The sequence below is a fragment of the Colletotrichum aenigma genome (assembly GCF_013390185.1).
Source record: "Colletotrichum aenigma strain Cg56 chromosome Unknown KSG_Cg56_contig10, whole genome shotgun sequence".
In the NCBI taxonomy this organism is placed as follows: domain Eukaryota; kingdom Fungi; phylum Ascomycota; class Sordariomycetes; order Glomerellales; family Glomerellaceae; genus Colletotrichum; species Colletotrichum aenigma.
This window is the reverse complement of record NW_023500916.1, coordinates 1,095,021-1,109,837: the sequence shown is the minus strand read 5'-3', so window position 1 is coordinate 1,109,837 and position 14,817 is coordinate 1,095,021. Positions and strand designations below refer to the sequence as shown.

The following is a 14,817-nucleotide window of genomic DNA, read 5'->3' as shown; positions in this document are numbered from 1 at the left end:
AGCCCTATGATCACAGGCTTACGTTAAATGCCACTACTCATGTACAGCTCCTTTAGAATGTTTGGACCTGTCGTCGAAGACCATGTACGCCATGGATGCAGTAAATACAAACGCCATACTTGCGAGGCCTTTGGAGCGTGTGCTCCTTAGCCCCATGAAGTATAGCCTGTCAAAGAATAACGAGAGGAGTGAGTAACAGTGCTACCTGGACACGAAAGCCCAAGCCAACAATCACGACGAGGCCAAATCTATTTCGAACACCTTACATGTAGCTAAGTTCATAACTAAGGTATGTTTTCGTGAATTACACGGTCATTGCCAGAACGAGATCAACTATACAAGTACTACGTATGTTCAGAAACATTCTAAGAGAGATGACACCTGAACCGTTTACCTAGTACAAAGGTCACTGGAAGACCTTTGAAAATACCCCGAGTTATCGAATTGAAAGCTTGTCTAGAGCTACTATGTCCCCTCTTCTACATTTACATCTGTTCCGGGGACAAATGAGTACGCCTTTGCTATGGCATTGCCGTCTTTCAGCTTCGAAGATCTTCCACGTATCGAAATATGATACATCACCATGTTGTCCGGGTCTTTGTGCGTATCCAAGCTGAGGTTGAATGTCGCTACAAAAGCATAGGTCTTTCGTACTCCCCAAGGTGATACGGCCCTGATGAACTGCACTTCCCTTGCTCGGAATCTTGGCGCTGAATGGACTACTGAGATAGCATTCTCGATTGCATTTTCATCATGCGAGCGCTCCCAGTCGACTTCGTTCTGTAAAATGTCTGGGAAGTCATCTGGCAGCAGGTTCTTCACGGATGTCTTGGGATTTTTCACCCCCTCACCATCCCCATAAAGTACAGCAAACGGCCTTTGTTGAGTCTTGCTCCATCCAAATATGAGGATCAAAGGGAAGTCTTCGCCAAAACTTGAGTCGTCACCGTGAACAGAAAGCTTCATTGAGGCAATGAATGACTTTTCAGGGTTGCTACTGATGAAAGTCGCAAATCTCTCGTCCCACAAATGCTCAGGGCTGCAACGCACTCGTTCAAGCTTCATGGATGACCACAGCCCCATGGTAACTTGAAAGCATCTATGCAGTCGGCTTCGGAACTTCAAATCCTCCTGTGGGCTCACATCCTTCTGGACGTATATCGTCGATGGGTCCCGCAGCCTGTTCGTACCATTGGCCGGCTGCCATTGATCGAGGGACCAGGGATTGCTTCGAACGTATCCATCAGCTGTGCGGGCGAGGGAAATACAAACAGGCGTTGTGCCAGTTAATGTAAACCCTAGGTACATGATGTACACACACTGCGCGGTTTTATGCTTGTACAGTTTGGAATCGATTCGAACACCCTTGTTCGTAAGAGTGAATTCAGGCTGATATTCAGTTCTGGTATGATATCGATGCATCTTCGAGCAATCACCGAATTCGCTGGGTGATCTTGCGAAAACACCCCTGGATACTTGGAAGCCTTGATCCTCTTCAGACGGGCCAATCCATGCGAACAGAGATAGATCGTTAGTTTCCCTCGCGATTTCTTCTTGTAGTCGGCGGAAAGCCTTATGTCCTTCGCCGTAAATCAGGGGCATGTTGATGTCGAATATGCCCAAAAGGGAGTATGCGCGGTCTTCGATCCGTTTTGTCTCCCTCGATGCGGCCCAGGACATTTTAACAGCAACAGGAGTTTGCCTTAAATTTGATGGAGACTTTAGTACAGAGTGTGATATGCCAGTAACCTCTGATAAGATGTCGAGACAGTTGGCCTTCCGGCAAAACGGCACCCATTTGGAATCCAGAAACTCGACGTGGTCCGGAGCAATCAATTCTTGCAACGTCCACCCACGAGTGAACCACCGACATCTGCGAAACATCTCGGAAGGATAAGGGAACCCGGACTTTGATCTTAATGCTGGCCCCATGTCCTCCAATGCTGGTAGATCGGATAGAAACACGAAACAGACAGCAGATTGGTGGTACCACGTGAACATCGAGTTGATGGCTTCGCTGAGCTCCGCGCTGCTAGATTTGTCGATGCAGCAAGTGTCGATCCAGGCATACTGAAGTCCTCGTTCGCGCGCGATTTCGCAGGTCTTCCAAACTTTTGAGAACCTGGGCGTTTTGAGTTGGGTAAGGTGGCGGATGTCGTGAAAGGTAACTTCCTCATCTTCCCACGTATGTGAAAGGATGGCGTATTTGACTAATGAGGGGTCTGTGATATCTTCCAACGCATAGCTGTGAGTATTGATAAGCCACATGTCTTGTATCCCAGCGTTGCTGAACACAGTTCTTTTGTTGTTCGTGTTGGTCTGCGTAGGCATTGACGATACAGCAAGAAACCTCATGCACTTCAGGACTTTCTGCTGGCCTTTTCTTTTCTATTAGTGCTGACGTGGCTTCTACCGTCGTAGTGGAGAAAATTGAAGGTTATCGGTAGCCTGATCTATAAGTAAGCATTCCTGCCAAGTTCAGTACCTAGCCACCTTCCTGCCTATGGCTACATACCTAGCTGTGATTGGTCTCAATTGTTGCACAGCAGGTCGCCAAGCTGAGAGTGACTGTTTTCAACTGACTGGGCGACGATTGATGTAAATTTTGATCTAGGGGCATAATCTAAGGTGGGCGTTTACATCGCCATTCTAGGCTATCTGCATGCCGCCTTGACTTCAACCGTTGACGCCGATTCATATAATGGGTTCAGAGTCTCGACTAGACACTTCATTCATCATTCATTGAACTCGACGGCTATACTTTATGAATGAGGTTTTTTTCAACTTTCTTGAGATGCGAAGAAATAACTGCCATCCCTGCGAATCTTGTCCATATGCGTATTGCATGCAAGGGGGCTTTTCTCTCTGATTCATGTCTCACCTCCGGATCTTTGTGCAGACCCGGAAAAAAGGGATCCAAAGCCATGCCGACACATTGAGTAGTGCCCTCGATAAACGTTCAAGATATGTGCCCCAATCTCAGCGGATCCTACCACGCCGATTACCTTCAGTCTGTCAATTCCGGCGAGCAGCCTGATTCGATGCGAACGCACCGGCGATACGCACCTGGGTGGCCCCACTCCGACCGGCGGTGTCACCGTCCCCTGTCGGTCCAGCCCGCGATGGATACATATCACCGAAAGAAGACGCACTAGAGCATCGGATAACCATATTAGGTCCATTTTGTGTTACTCATCATGCATGAGGTGGAGGACCATCACATCGGCTGAAAATTGGAGGATAAGCTTTCCCCCCTCCTGAGGCTTTTTTTCCTCTCACAACAATTGACACCCCAACTATCAGCAACAGCTATGAGCGACTTCAAGGGCAAGGTCATCGCCATCACAGGCGCAGCGTCGGGCATCGGCCTCGCGACGGCGAAGAAACTGGCCTCCCTTGGCGCGCGGATATCGATAACCGATGTCAACGAGGCTCTGCTTACGTCCGAGGCAGCCGTACTCACCGGGCTTTATGGCGCAGAGAACGTCTTTTCCAAGGTCACCGATGTGAGAGATCGAAAGGCGGTTGAGGCGTGGATCGCCGAGACTGTGGAGAAGCTCGGCCCGCTTGACGGAGCCGCTAACTGTGCTGGCGTACTGGGCCGGCAGGGAAACAGGGCGACGATTGCGGAGATCGAGGACGATGATTGGGACTTTGTGATGGGAGTGAACTGCAAGGGAATTCTGAATGCCATGAGAGCCCAGATCCCGGCTTTGAAAGACAACGGGAAGGGAGCGTCTATCGTCAATGTTGCCTCTGTTTCTTCCTTGTATGGATTAGAGTTCCACGGGGCCTACACAGCAAGTAAGCATGCAGTCGTTGGACTCAGCAAGAGCGCCGCGAGAGAGTTTGGAAGGAAGGGTGTCAGAGTCAACGCCGTCTGCCCGTAGGTTTACCCTGATATTAAAATTGCGGAGGGATCATATTGGATGAGCTCTTGCTAACTTCCTCTAGTGGTCCGATTGAGACCCCTATTCTGGCAGCATCTATGGAGTTTGCGGCCACTGGAGCTGTCCTTCCGCCACCTTTGCTTGGGCGAATCGGGCAGCCAGAAGAGGTCGAGGCAATGATCACTTTCCTGCTCAGCGATGCTGCATCATACGTCACTGGTCAAGCGATGCTAGTTGATGGCGGCATGCTGCCATAAGATGTAAGTCCAGCTGAAAAAAGAGGACCTATCGAAGAGAACAAGAAACAGATGATCTCTTGTGGAGACTATGAAACCTGAGGAGTGAATTAGAATACAGTCTAAATACCATTTGTCTCATGCATCTACACCTTACGGAGTCGCATGAGCATGAAAGCAGCAACCCCAGAACAGGCCACTCCAGTCGTCCAGATCGCCCAGCTGCGGAGTTGGCTTTGCGAGTCTGCAGCTGCGTGAGATGACTTGGATATCAGCCTGTGAGGCAAGCCCAGGCTCTCTACCTGAGTACCTCTCAAGTAGCTCTTGTACCAGCTTTTGAGGAAAAGACCATCACCAAGCCAAGGCACAATAATCCCAATCAGGAACTTGGAGAGGGGCAGCTGCTGGCAGATAATGCTATTGACCCATCGCCCTTCTTGCATAACCTCGGTGATGTTATCTTGGCGTTTAGTCTGAACTTGCGCAAGCATAGATTCAATTTCGTTGTCAGACAAGGACTGAGGATTTGATTTCAGTGTTGAAACCAGCGTGTTGACAAGAGCTGCTGCTGTCTCAATGGCGCCGTTGCCGCCTTGGGCTGTGATCGGGTGAAGCTATATGGACCCAATGTTAGCGATTCATGTAGACCAACGAGTACACAGCACGATATGCGTACCTTGTGCGCTGAGTCGCCGATGAGCAGAATCCTTCGGTAGTTCCAGCGAGAGAAGACGTGCTCCTCCAGTGCAACAAGAGTAGCCACTTGCCGCCCTTCGTATATTTCGCGAAACGTGATTGAGTCCGAAATATTGTCGTCAAAATATTTCGATGCGAGCGCCTTTTCGTCTTCTTTTGAGAACCTCGGAATGTCTTTCCCGTAGTAGGTGCCATCCATCACGTGGAAGAAAAACCAGTAAACCCGGTCTTTCGGTGCTGGGACTAATAGATAGCTCCGCCCATCATTGAAGGCGGAATGCTGCATCCCACGCCAGCCCTTGGGAAGATTCGAAATGCCAAAGATGCACTTCGTGTTTGACTTGAGACCTTCGACATTTGTTAGAAACTTATTTCTCACTTCTTTCACCAGTGCAGTGACTTACTTTGGGCCTCGTCTGGTGGAAACACGTTCTGCTTCTCCTCAGAAGCAAGGCGCCACATTTCCTGTCTGATAGTACTTCGGACCCCGTCAGCCCCAATGAGAATGTCTCCGGCGTATGAACTTCCGTCTTGTGTCTTGACAGTGACACCTGAGTCGGTCATCTCCACCCGGGAGACTCGCTTCCCCGTCAAGACGCGATCCTTGTGACGGATCTTTTCGTACAGAACCTGGAGAAGCATTTGCCTGTCGATGAAAACGCAGGGGTAGCCCGTCCTAATTGAAGTCAATCATAGTAGATACATCGGACGAACTTGGCGACGCACATGCTTTCAATGCTCTCGGAAAGACTTGCGTCCTTCGTTTCTGACAGAACCCGCCCATCTGAGGATCTGATGGAGCACTTGTAGTAGATGTCACCCCCGATTTGACGCAGGCGTTCGTAGCATCCCAATTGATCGAGGATCTTCAGACCGTTGGGAAGGAGGCCGATGCTCGCACCAAGTTGAGGCGCAATTGTAGGGTAGGCTTCTAGGATCAGGTAGTCGATGCCGAACTTCTCCAGCATGATGGCCAAGGATAGCCCGGAGACACTACCGCCTACAATCAGAATTCGCATCTTCTTCTCGGTCGCCATGTTGAGATGTAGTCATGAGTGATCCAGGAACTTGGTAAACATCTGAATTGAGGGTTTGTACTGAAGCCGTTGGTCGGATGTCTGGACAGTCCGGTTCGTCTTTATAACCAGTGCATCTCTCTATCTACATGGCATTAAACCGCTGGCACCGGGATGCGATAGGTATCCGCGGACCTCCTATCGGTAGGCCAAGCACATGCTGAGACAGGATCCATCCAGCATGCATACAACTTGCTCGGCTTGGTGCAGCTCATTCGTAGTTTGGTGCAACGCGACCTCGTTTTTGTGGTTCTCGACGATCTGCGTGTTCGGCCGTTGCAACCCCGAAAGTCCGCATTTGACGACCGCGCAGCTTGGCAAACGCCGCCTCAACCCCATAGTAGCAAGGCTTCATCGTAGCAATCTTGCATCAAGCGAAGGCCACTTGCAATGCCAAGAGATATGATGCGCAACGATGTTGGCCAGGGTTCGGCAGCGAACTTAGTCCGAAATTACCGAAGCCAGTGTGCATGTTTAGGCACCTGGGTCGATTGCCTGCCATATGGCAGCAAGGATCGGGCCGTTCCGTAAGCAGTGCCGGAGGCTGATAGTCGATCAGCCCAAGCTGAATTGTCTTGACAGACGAATTGTAAACGAGATCTGGTGCGTCGTGGGTCGTGTCTCAAGGATCTCATGCTCTGTTGCTGAAAGTCGACAGCCCGAGCACAAGAGGAAATGATCACGTGTACCTGCTACATCGCCCGGTACTTGTTGGCTGGTATCGCCTGCGACAAAAGTGACGTTGTGAATCAGTTCCTCCAAGTCTCAGTATTTGCTCGCAACTCGGTCGCTGAAGTCTCTCTTTCGGAGGACTTCCAGGGCTGTGGGGACTTGCATAGGTACTGCTGGAGACAGCCCTGTTTAGCGGATGGGAAACAGAACACGCCTACTTTGGAAAAGGCCTACCTGTCGTTTTGGATATTCGACCAGGGCTTATTGGTGTATCATCAGCTGTCTTCTAGGTTGGTCTCAATAGGCCTTATGGAAAAGTTCTTCTTGGGAGATCTTAGAACTGTCAGTATTTTGCAACCGAAGGTTATTTGATTAGTGATTATTTCGAAGCCTGGCCTACCTTGGCGCGGTGGTAGCGGGTGCTGCCACCGGTGCGCCCGCTACCACTGGTGAAGATCCTCGAGAACCAGAACTTATACATGCATGTGTGCCATAACGGTGTTCAGTGTCGAAAACGAATTTGCATCGCTTACACACACGTCGATAGCGCATGTGGACTTGGCCTGACATGTCGTGTAGCCATCAGTCGCCAATGGGTGCAAGATCGCCATCAGAAAGGTTGACAACATTTGTTGAAATTGGTTGAGTTTGCTGGCAAAGAGTTGGACTTTTGAGATTTCTCTACTTACGCATCTGAGGATAAAGCTGTTTTCGGCCCCCGCGCACTTCACGCGACGGCCCTGACATGAAGTCATAATAAGATTGAGCGGGTACTTCCCGGGGGCTGAGAATGCTATGGACTGAGGCTCCGAAAATCGTAACGGCGCCGGACGAGACTAGAAATTAGCAAGACCATCCTCATTGGACCAAAGACGGGGAAAATGCCTTGCCAAAACGGCTGCCTAAGCCCTACCTCGCCCGTATCGATGGGGGCTGTGCCGAACTTGCTCAATCAGACGTCTCCTGCATGTCTAGTGCAGTGGGGTCTCAGCTGGAGGCCTCGGTGTTCATCCCCTTGCCTTGGGTCTTGAGCCTATCGATCCTTGACGCGCGGCACGAATATGCCGACTTTGTATTCGGATCCCATATTTAGTTGGTACCACTAACCATGAAAGAGGCATGGCCCGTTGGTTGCAACCTTGGACGGCTCTAGGCCGTTGTTCGATTCCACTTGGGAACCTATAGACTGGAGTAGACCATGCCAACTGGAGTCGCTAAAGTCTGGTAGAACGACACAAAGTACCCGCAATCCTCACCAGTTCTTTAGGTCGAAGACATCAAGACCAGTGTTAGTATTGTAACATTACGATGACTGATGGGATTGCTGTTAAACCGAACATATGGCGAGTTTTATTTGACTTGCCAGACGCGGTGGCATACGTCTCACTGGTGGCCATCACACAGAAGGACCGAATAGGGCTATGCTGCCGCCAATTGCCCCTGAGAAATCAGCCTGACAACTCAGCCACGAGTTCAGGTGAATCGATAGACATGTGTCATCTGAAGTAAAATTACGTGTATGTCTCAGCCCAGCCCAAAGAGGGAATATTTCTGCCATTTCATGCACTCAACACTGATCCCATATCATTTGTCGATGTCGTCAGATATGGTTCCGGAGCCCGGTCGGAAGTTTTGAGTCGGTGGTTGCAAACATGGACCCCAGTCTCACGTGGAGAGATTTGCGATGCGCACCGAAACAATTCAGAACATCTTATTATATGTCGATCGTACCACAGTCATCTGCTGGGGGTACTGAACATCACCCTATGAATGTTCACTACAGCCATTGAGTTGGCTCGGCGCGAAGTTTGAAGCTTTTGTGAGACTTCCATGATGTCCGGTAACCAGCTAAGCAGCCGCACTACAAGAATCGTACTGTTCAAAACCTCACAGAAGTTGCTCTGATTAGCAGTGGATGGTGAGCTTCCTATCTAGAATGCTATCTTTACCCTATCTCAAGCACTCTGATACGTCGGCTCACAATCCTAGTTGGTCTTTCTATCGTGGCGCAATGGAGAAAATGATTAGAGTGTATCGATATCCATGTGATGCTTCTCCTACATGGGGGGAGTTTGCTGCCGGGTGCACTCAAAGTCACCTTCGTGGTAATGTTAACGTTGCATCGAAGATTTCTCCTGGTAAGTTGGGGCGGAGCACCCCCCTAGCCTGCTGTTCTAGAGGCAGTAGTTTGACGGTCGGCACAGTTGTTTAGCTACCCTTGCACGCCCCAGCACGACTGGTAACCTGGTAAAGGGTTTTCCCCTGGCTATGTGCTTTTGCAGTCCGAGCGTGCTTCTCCGAGTCTCATCGCTGTTTCTCGGCGCGGGGCTTGCGGGGGAGGCCAGACCGTCCCACCGGCAAGATCTTTAACTCTTGCTGAGAGCACGTGCATCGCTATTGACCATATCTGTGCTTTCGACCGAGACCGAGATTTATGCAGACTGTGCCGCCCAGGATACCTTGGTGAATGTTTTGAAAGTCGTCTAGTGATATTGAGCACAATTTGAAAACGATCTTTCTCGTTGAGAATTGAGGACAGCAAAATTACATCATTCTTTTCTGAAGTTCAAGAGGCTCATGCTGTCAAACTCTCCGTCAGATGTTGGACATGTGAGAATACAAGGCGGGCTCTAGTGTGAGCGCCATAACAACGTGAGCGACAGCCCGATGGCACTCAGATGCACGGCGAATATGCGGAAAATTATGCCATGGAAGCCGGAAAGAATTAAAGTCCCGCTAGGCGGCGCTAGGCGGGCTTTCTAGAATCTCGGTGTCCATCATCAATCACACCAGACAGGTGCCGGTCCCAAGAATAGCACTGGAGTTGCAATCTTTCGTGTTGTGTGCTAAGCCATTTCAGCTTAGGAGATTAGGTTTAGGCAGCAGTAAAAGGCCTTGCCATATTTCAAGAACAAAGGGATAGAAACAAACGGTTAAGACTCCGAAAGGTTGACATCAATATGCCGGGCTGCCATCCCATCTTCTGTCGTATGTCGCAACTACAACTTCGAGAGAGTTTTACGTCTAAGGGATGACACTCACAAGACTCCTCAACCTTCAATACCCACAGTGGAGATGGGAGCTCCAGCCAACGGTCTAAAACAGGGGCTGAATCATTCTCTGCTAGCGGCATTCACAGATGCCACAGGTTTGCTTCGAGGAGGTAAAAACGCCAATGGGAAGATGAAAAGGAATTCCCGCGATCTTTTGAACGCCTGTTGCCCGTAGGGCTGAAAGAAGCAGTTTTTGTATCGGCGTCGCCGTGTGAATCACCGGAGCTAGGCACCTTCATCCGTCGAGTTCAGACAATTTTGCGGGAACCTCGAACGGTTCCATCCTCGGGAGACCCATATTTCTTGAATAATAACTTTCAACGGAGTCGTTTGATTGGCTACGTCGTAAAAGACTAAGTGTTAGCGCCAAAACGCTTGTTGTCCCTGACGAAGTTGCTGACGTCGCAGGGAAAACCAGGGGATGGCCAGGGCTCATCGGCGCCCGAGGGGCGCGTCGGCGCGCTTTTGGCCAATTCGACCACCTTGGCTTATATAGTGGGCGTTGCCCAAAAGTGTGATGATGCTTGGCGCATACCCTGTCTTAGCCCCCGCGTTACCGTATCCGAGAGCGCGCTCCCACCTTTTCACCGGTGTTTCGGTACGGACAGCTGTCATCAAGCTCCGTTCGATCTCGCAACTTGATTTGTCTGATAAGCTTTCTTTCGTACGCATATCGAAGCCAATAATGCCATTGGACGCGCACATTCCGGGGACCGGAGTCTTTTCGGTGGCCCCCGCGCCGAAGAAGCCCAAGCGAACCAGGGCGAGCGCGTCAAAGGTTAGGACCGGATGTCTGACATGGTTGGTGACCAACACTGATGCCACTTTAGTTGGTTCAAGAATGCTTCGACTGACCCCAACTTTCCTTTCATCACAGCAAGTAAGGCCTCTTTGCCTGGTTCTATAGTTCGCTATCTAGACTTTGTTTGTATCACCTGCCTCGCTGTACAGGATCTGACCAACTGCTGCTAGAGTCCGACATGTGAAGTGTGACGAGGAGAAACCCACATGCAAAAGATGCAAAAAGGACAAGCACAAATGCGATGGATACCCGAATCTCAATGCCGTACAAACAAGGCGAGCCTCACGATCGCCAAGCGCGAACGCCACTGCTACCGCTTGCACGCTGGCGCGACAGATTCGAAATACGTCGGTGATGCATCTGACAGCACCTGTCAACTGGGACATTACGGGGGATAACATCGAGAGACTCATGTTCCACCACGTCCATAACTGCACCGTTCCAGACTTCGGAGCCTCTACGCCGTTGGCAAAACTTTGGAGCAACTACATCCTACCTCTAGGCTACTACTCCGATTCCGTCAAGCATGCCGTCATCGCCCTTGGCTCCGCCCACAGAGCGTTCTTGGAAAACCCCTTTTACGAGACACAAGCGACAGAAAGCTCGTTGGAGCTGAGCGATGTATCAACGCGGCATTACCGAAAAGCCGTCTCAGAAGCCATCCAGATTATGGCTGATCCCTCACCAGTCAACATCAGAATCACCCTGATCAGTTGTCTAGTCTTCGTCTGTTACGAAATCATCCGAGGGCAATATGATAAAGCCGTTCAACACTTGAGGTCTGGAGCAAAGGTTCTTGACTCACTTCATCAAGCAGCACTAGCATACCGACGAAATCCAGCTTCGCTCTCCGCCTACGACAAGTGTCTCGCCGAAACCGTCGAAAACCATTTCATCCAGCTTTGCGACATAGCTGGCATGTTTTCGTGCATGGGCATGGATGCGTCAATGCTCATAGAGGAGGATGTGGTTCCTGATCTGTCCTTCTTCGTCCAAGACGAAGAGAAAGACCAGACCAGGCCCTTCACTAGTGTCGCTGAGGCCCGGTACCAGCTCCATCTCGTCGAAGTCATGTTCTCCGAAGCGTTTGATGAGTCGTGGATATCCTGCAGTGAAGGCTCCACGTGCAGATCATGTCCCTCTCCGCCTGAGAATGGCAAGGACTCGCCTGGATCAACGACTTCGAGAAGCTCAACGAAACAGGCCGAATGGGATCTGGCCGATAAACATTTCAAAGAGTGGTGCGTTCGCTTCGACGCCTTTCAAGACGGCCTGCCGGAACGCATCGATCCGGCGGATAAAGAAGAGCTTAAGGCCTTGGACTTCTCCAGGAAGAGTTGGGAAATCTTCAACTCGCACGACACGCCCTGCGATATGAAGCATTCGGATATGGGAGTTCTGAATGAGCTAGTGGACATGGCGGAAGACATCATCCTCGGCAAGACGCAAGGAACGAGGCCCACCTTCTCACTCGCGGCAGATGTGGTGCCTTCGCTGTCGTACATCTGCGCGTTCTGCGAGAACGACGACTTGGAACGACGATGCATCGATGCCTTGCGGAGGATGAAGAGAAGAGAGGGAATGTGGGACAGTCAAGAAATGGCCAATCTTTATGACTTCATACTTCAAGCCAAGTCGGACAACACGTGGAAAGACGAGTACAACTGGGAAAGCCTTCCCAACCTGGCGAGGCGGATGAACAATTTGTCAATCTCGAGCTCAGGCCGGGAAGGGTCGCCAACTCCGTCATCGATGCTGAGCCTCCTCTGATTGGTGATGACTGCAACGGCCATAGCGCGGAGTTAATAGGCTTTTGATCTGGGTTGGGATGATGGGGTTTCCGCAATGAGGCTTGAGTGCGGGTTCCATGCCTACGTGTACGTTCTTGATGAGACTAGTCTGGGTTAGATTCAGACCTAGGAATGATGATTAGAGTCAATTGAGGGAGTTTGAACAAGAGGCATGTCTCATGAGTGTGACTCCAGTGCTACAAGTGAACGACTTGTTGACAAGGCTACCTATTCGAGATGCTGTCTTACAGTATGCATGGCAATGACAAGCAGGGAGGTTGCTGCTAGAAATTCCATCCTCCAACACGACGGCGCTGGGCCGCTAAATATGTACAAGAAGTCTTCAAAGTGGTATCCTCCAAGATGTAGCGAACTAGATCCAGAACTATCGTAAATCATACCCAGCCTAGCCGGACTTCCAGATTGAAGCCATCGACTACTCCATTTTTCGGAGGAGACAGAAACAAGCAAGAAACAATGATTGAGATAAGAAGTCCATGTGCATGGGTGTCTATCCACGAGCGCAGGACAAAGTGCCGAACTTGTTGCTGATTGGGGTCTTGTCTGTAGGGTGGTGTCAGCCACCATGCCCAGCCGGGGTCTAATGCATGCAAGAGAATGAGGCTCGCAACAGCGCCAAGCCAGAACGTCACTTACCCAGGTTGATGGCACTCTCCGTGGGACTGCCGTTGCAGGTGCAGTTCATCCAAACCCTGAAGACGCCGAAAATCTCATAGATGGGGTCGGGCAGACGGTATGAGAAGCAGTCCTTGCAGACGTCGCCAAAGTGGCCCTGGTTCGCGTACTATGACGAAATGGTCAGCAAAACAAGGATCCGGGATGTGGGCGACTGCAACCCGCGATCATGCACCTCCAAGACCACAAGAGCATTCCAGCCTCGGATATTCCGTACGTACCTGGATCTGGTTGTTTAGGAACCCAAAGCAGTCGTTCAGGTTGAGCGAGGTGTCCAGGAGGGTGCCCTTTCCGTCGCCAGTATCGCACTTGGCTGTCAGGACGTCGGTGTTGGCGTCGATGTGTTCATCTCTGCACGTCTTGCCGAACTCAGTGGCAATAGCCGAGGTCGCGAAGAGAGCGAGAACTGCGGAGACCTTCATGGTGAAATTTGGGAAATGATGACAAAAGTGTTCTGTCTGATTGATCTCAAGATTTGATGGCTGAGGATGATGTCGGAAAACTCTTCATTCTTTCGGCCGGGAATAGCCTCTTTAATAGATTCAGATTCATCGGGAGAGCCCGCATTCCGCCCGGGTGCAAAAAGCTCCCGTGGTATGTCGACGGATAGCAGCATGCCAGTTTAAACCACTTCAGGTGCCGGTGTTGCCGCCAGATTCCTCAAACGGAGATTTAGACGATATAAACTGACCAACCAGTGCTCAAGATGGCAGGTGCGGAGGATCGACGTCCATCGATTAATGTCCGTCGACACCAATCAGGGAGGTGCAGCAGGTCATGGTCACAGAAAGTTCCACGGGCATTTACTCGGACCATTTTTTCTTCGACTGCTCAAAAAGGCTGTCGCCGAGGGTTTCTTTTTTTCCCCTGCGTCCACAGTTTGCCAAACATTTTGAAATCAGCTGTTATCGGCAGGGCAAACATCACGATTTGCTTACAGATTGGGTTGCAGCCGATGTCACCCTATATGTCGGTATACCATGCAGGGCTCTAAGAAAGTGGACACCGACCCCACGTTGTCAGCGGGATCTAGACCACAAATACCGCAATGTGATCCGTACCAACATGCGGTGTGCTGCATGGTTGTGGGATCATAGGTGCGTGACCAGCCTTGATTCACCACGGCGGCTGCAGGTCTCTGCAGTTTTGTGCAGATTTTAACATGCAGCTGACTTCCTTTGGAGAAGCATAGAAGACAACCTTACCTCTACATCAAGCCATTAAGAAGAGGGGATCTTTCTGCAACTGGAAAATCTCCGATTCCATGGCCATCGGGAGGTGGGTTGCTGTCAAGGTCGGACAGCCGTCATTGGAGTCAGTGATCCGGTATTCGGTGAAAAGTGGCGGAAGAGCTTTGAAAATTTCTACCCTGTTCCAACTGCAAACTTGATTGTAGTGGCTGATAATTTGCGGAGGCCTCCCTCAACTTTCGAGGCCCCTTACTTCAGTTGACTCTAACCTGAATAAAGATATTTGGCTGCGTAGCTAGCAAGTGGATCATCCCGCGCGGGGGACGTACTTTCTTCTTTGTCTTGTTGCTTTTCCGAGTAGCAAAAAGTGCAGGGAAATTAGACGGAAATGAGAGGCATAGATGAATGTCAGCAATTAGGAATTCAACATGCATCCTACCCCTTGCAGATGTCAGGCAGATGTCAAATGCGAACTGGCAGCTCTGAACACGGGTCGTGGGGTCTCCAACCCCCACTCATCGTGAAGCATTGATGTAAGTCACATCCCAGTTGCCTTCTCACGTATTTTGGGATTGACTGAAGACATGTACGAACCAGAACTTATTTGTTCTCTGAAGCCCACCAAAACTAAGGTTGAAGAATGGCGACTCTTCTCAATCGGAAATCCGCCTTCTTCCAATAGTGAAGTAGGTTAGCCTCGAGTTGAGAAAGGGTAG

General features: G+C 50.4%; 5 protein-coding genes across 5 annotated transcripts; 2 read left to right on the top strand and 3 right to left on the bottom strand.

Moving 5' to 3' along the window:
- Positions 1-465: 465 nt before the first annotated feature.
- On the bottom strand, positions 466-1,680 carry CGCA056_v014160 (Vegetative incompatibility protein HET-E-1; the record flags this gene model as incomplete). Its single annotated transcript, XM_037329402.1, has 1 exon — positions 466-1,680. The coding sequence occupies one exon, from the start codon at positions 1,678-1,680 to the stop codon at positions 466-468; it is 1,215 nt and encodes a 404-aa protein (XP_037172153.1).
- A 1,631-nt stretch (positions 1,681-3,311) lies between these two features.
- Positions 3,312-4,147, top strand: fabG-9 (3-oxoacyl-[acyl-carrier-protein] reductase FabG; the record flags this gene model as incomplete). Its single annotated transcript, XM_037329401.1, has 2 exons — positions 3,312-3,886; positions 3,955-4,147. 2 exons carry the CDS (start codon positions 3,312-3,314, stop codon positions 4,145-4,147), a joined length of 768 nt encoding a protein of 255 aa, XP_037172452.1.
- Positions 4,148-4,272: 125 nt separating this feature from the next.
- Positions 4,273-5,859, bottom strand: atmM (FAD-dependent monooxygenase atmM; the record flags this gene model as incomplete). The annotated part of the gene is made up of 4 exons (XM_037329400.1): positions 4,273-4,740; positions 4,803-5,170; positions 5,227-5,498; positions 5,549-5,859. The coding sequence occupies 4 exons, from the start codon at positions 5,857-5,859 to the stop codon at positions 4,273-4,275; spliced, it is 1,419 nt and encodes a 472-aa protein (XP_037172451.1).
- Positions 5,860-10,308: 4,449 nt separating this feature from the next.
- Positions 10,309-12,195, top strand: atnN-5 (Aspercryptin biosynthesis cluster-specific transcription regulator atnN; the record flags this gene model as incomplete). The annotated part of the gene is made up of 2 exons (XM_037329399.1): positions 10,309-10,424; positions 10,593-12,195. The coding sequence occupies 2 exons, from the start codon at positions 10,309-10,311 to the stop codon at positions 12,193-12,195; spliced, it is 1,719 nt and encodes a 572-aa protein (XP_037172461.1).
- A 531-nt stretch (positions 12,196-12,726) lies between these two features.
- CGCA056_v014156 (uncharacterized protein) lies at positions 12,727-13,333 on the bottom strand (the record flags this gene model as incomplete). Its single annotated transcript, XM_037329398.1, has 3 exons — positions 12,727-12,779; positions 12,873-13,020; positions 13,133-13,333. The coding sequence occupies 3 exons, from the start codon at positions 13,331-13,333 to the stop codon at positions 12,727-12,729; spliced, it is 402 nt and encodes a 133-aa protein (XP_037172460.1).
- Positions 13,334-14,817: the final 1,484 nt, after the last annotated feature.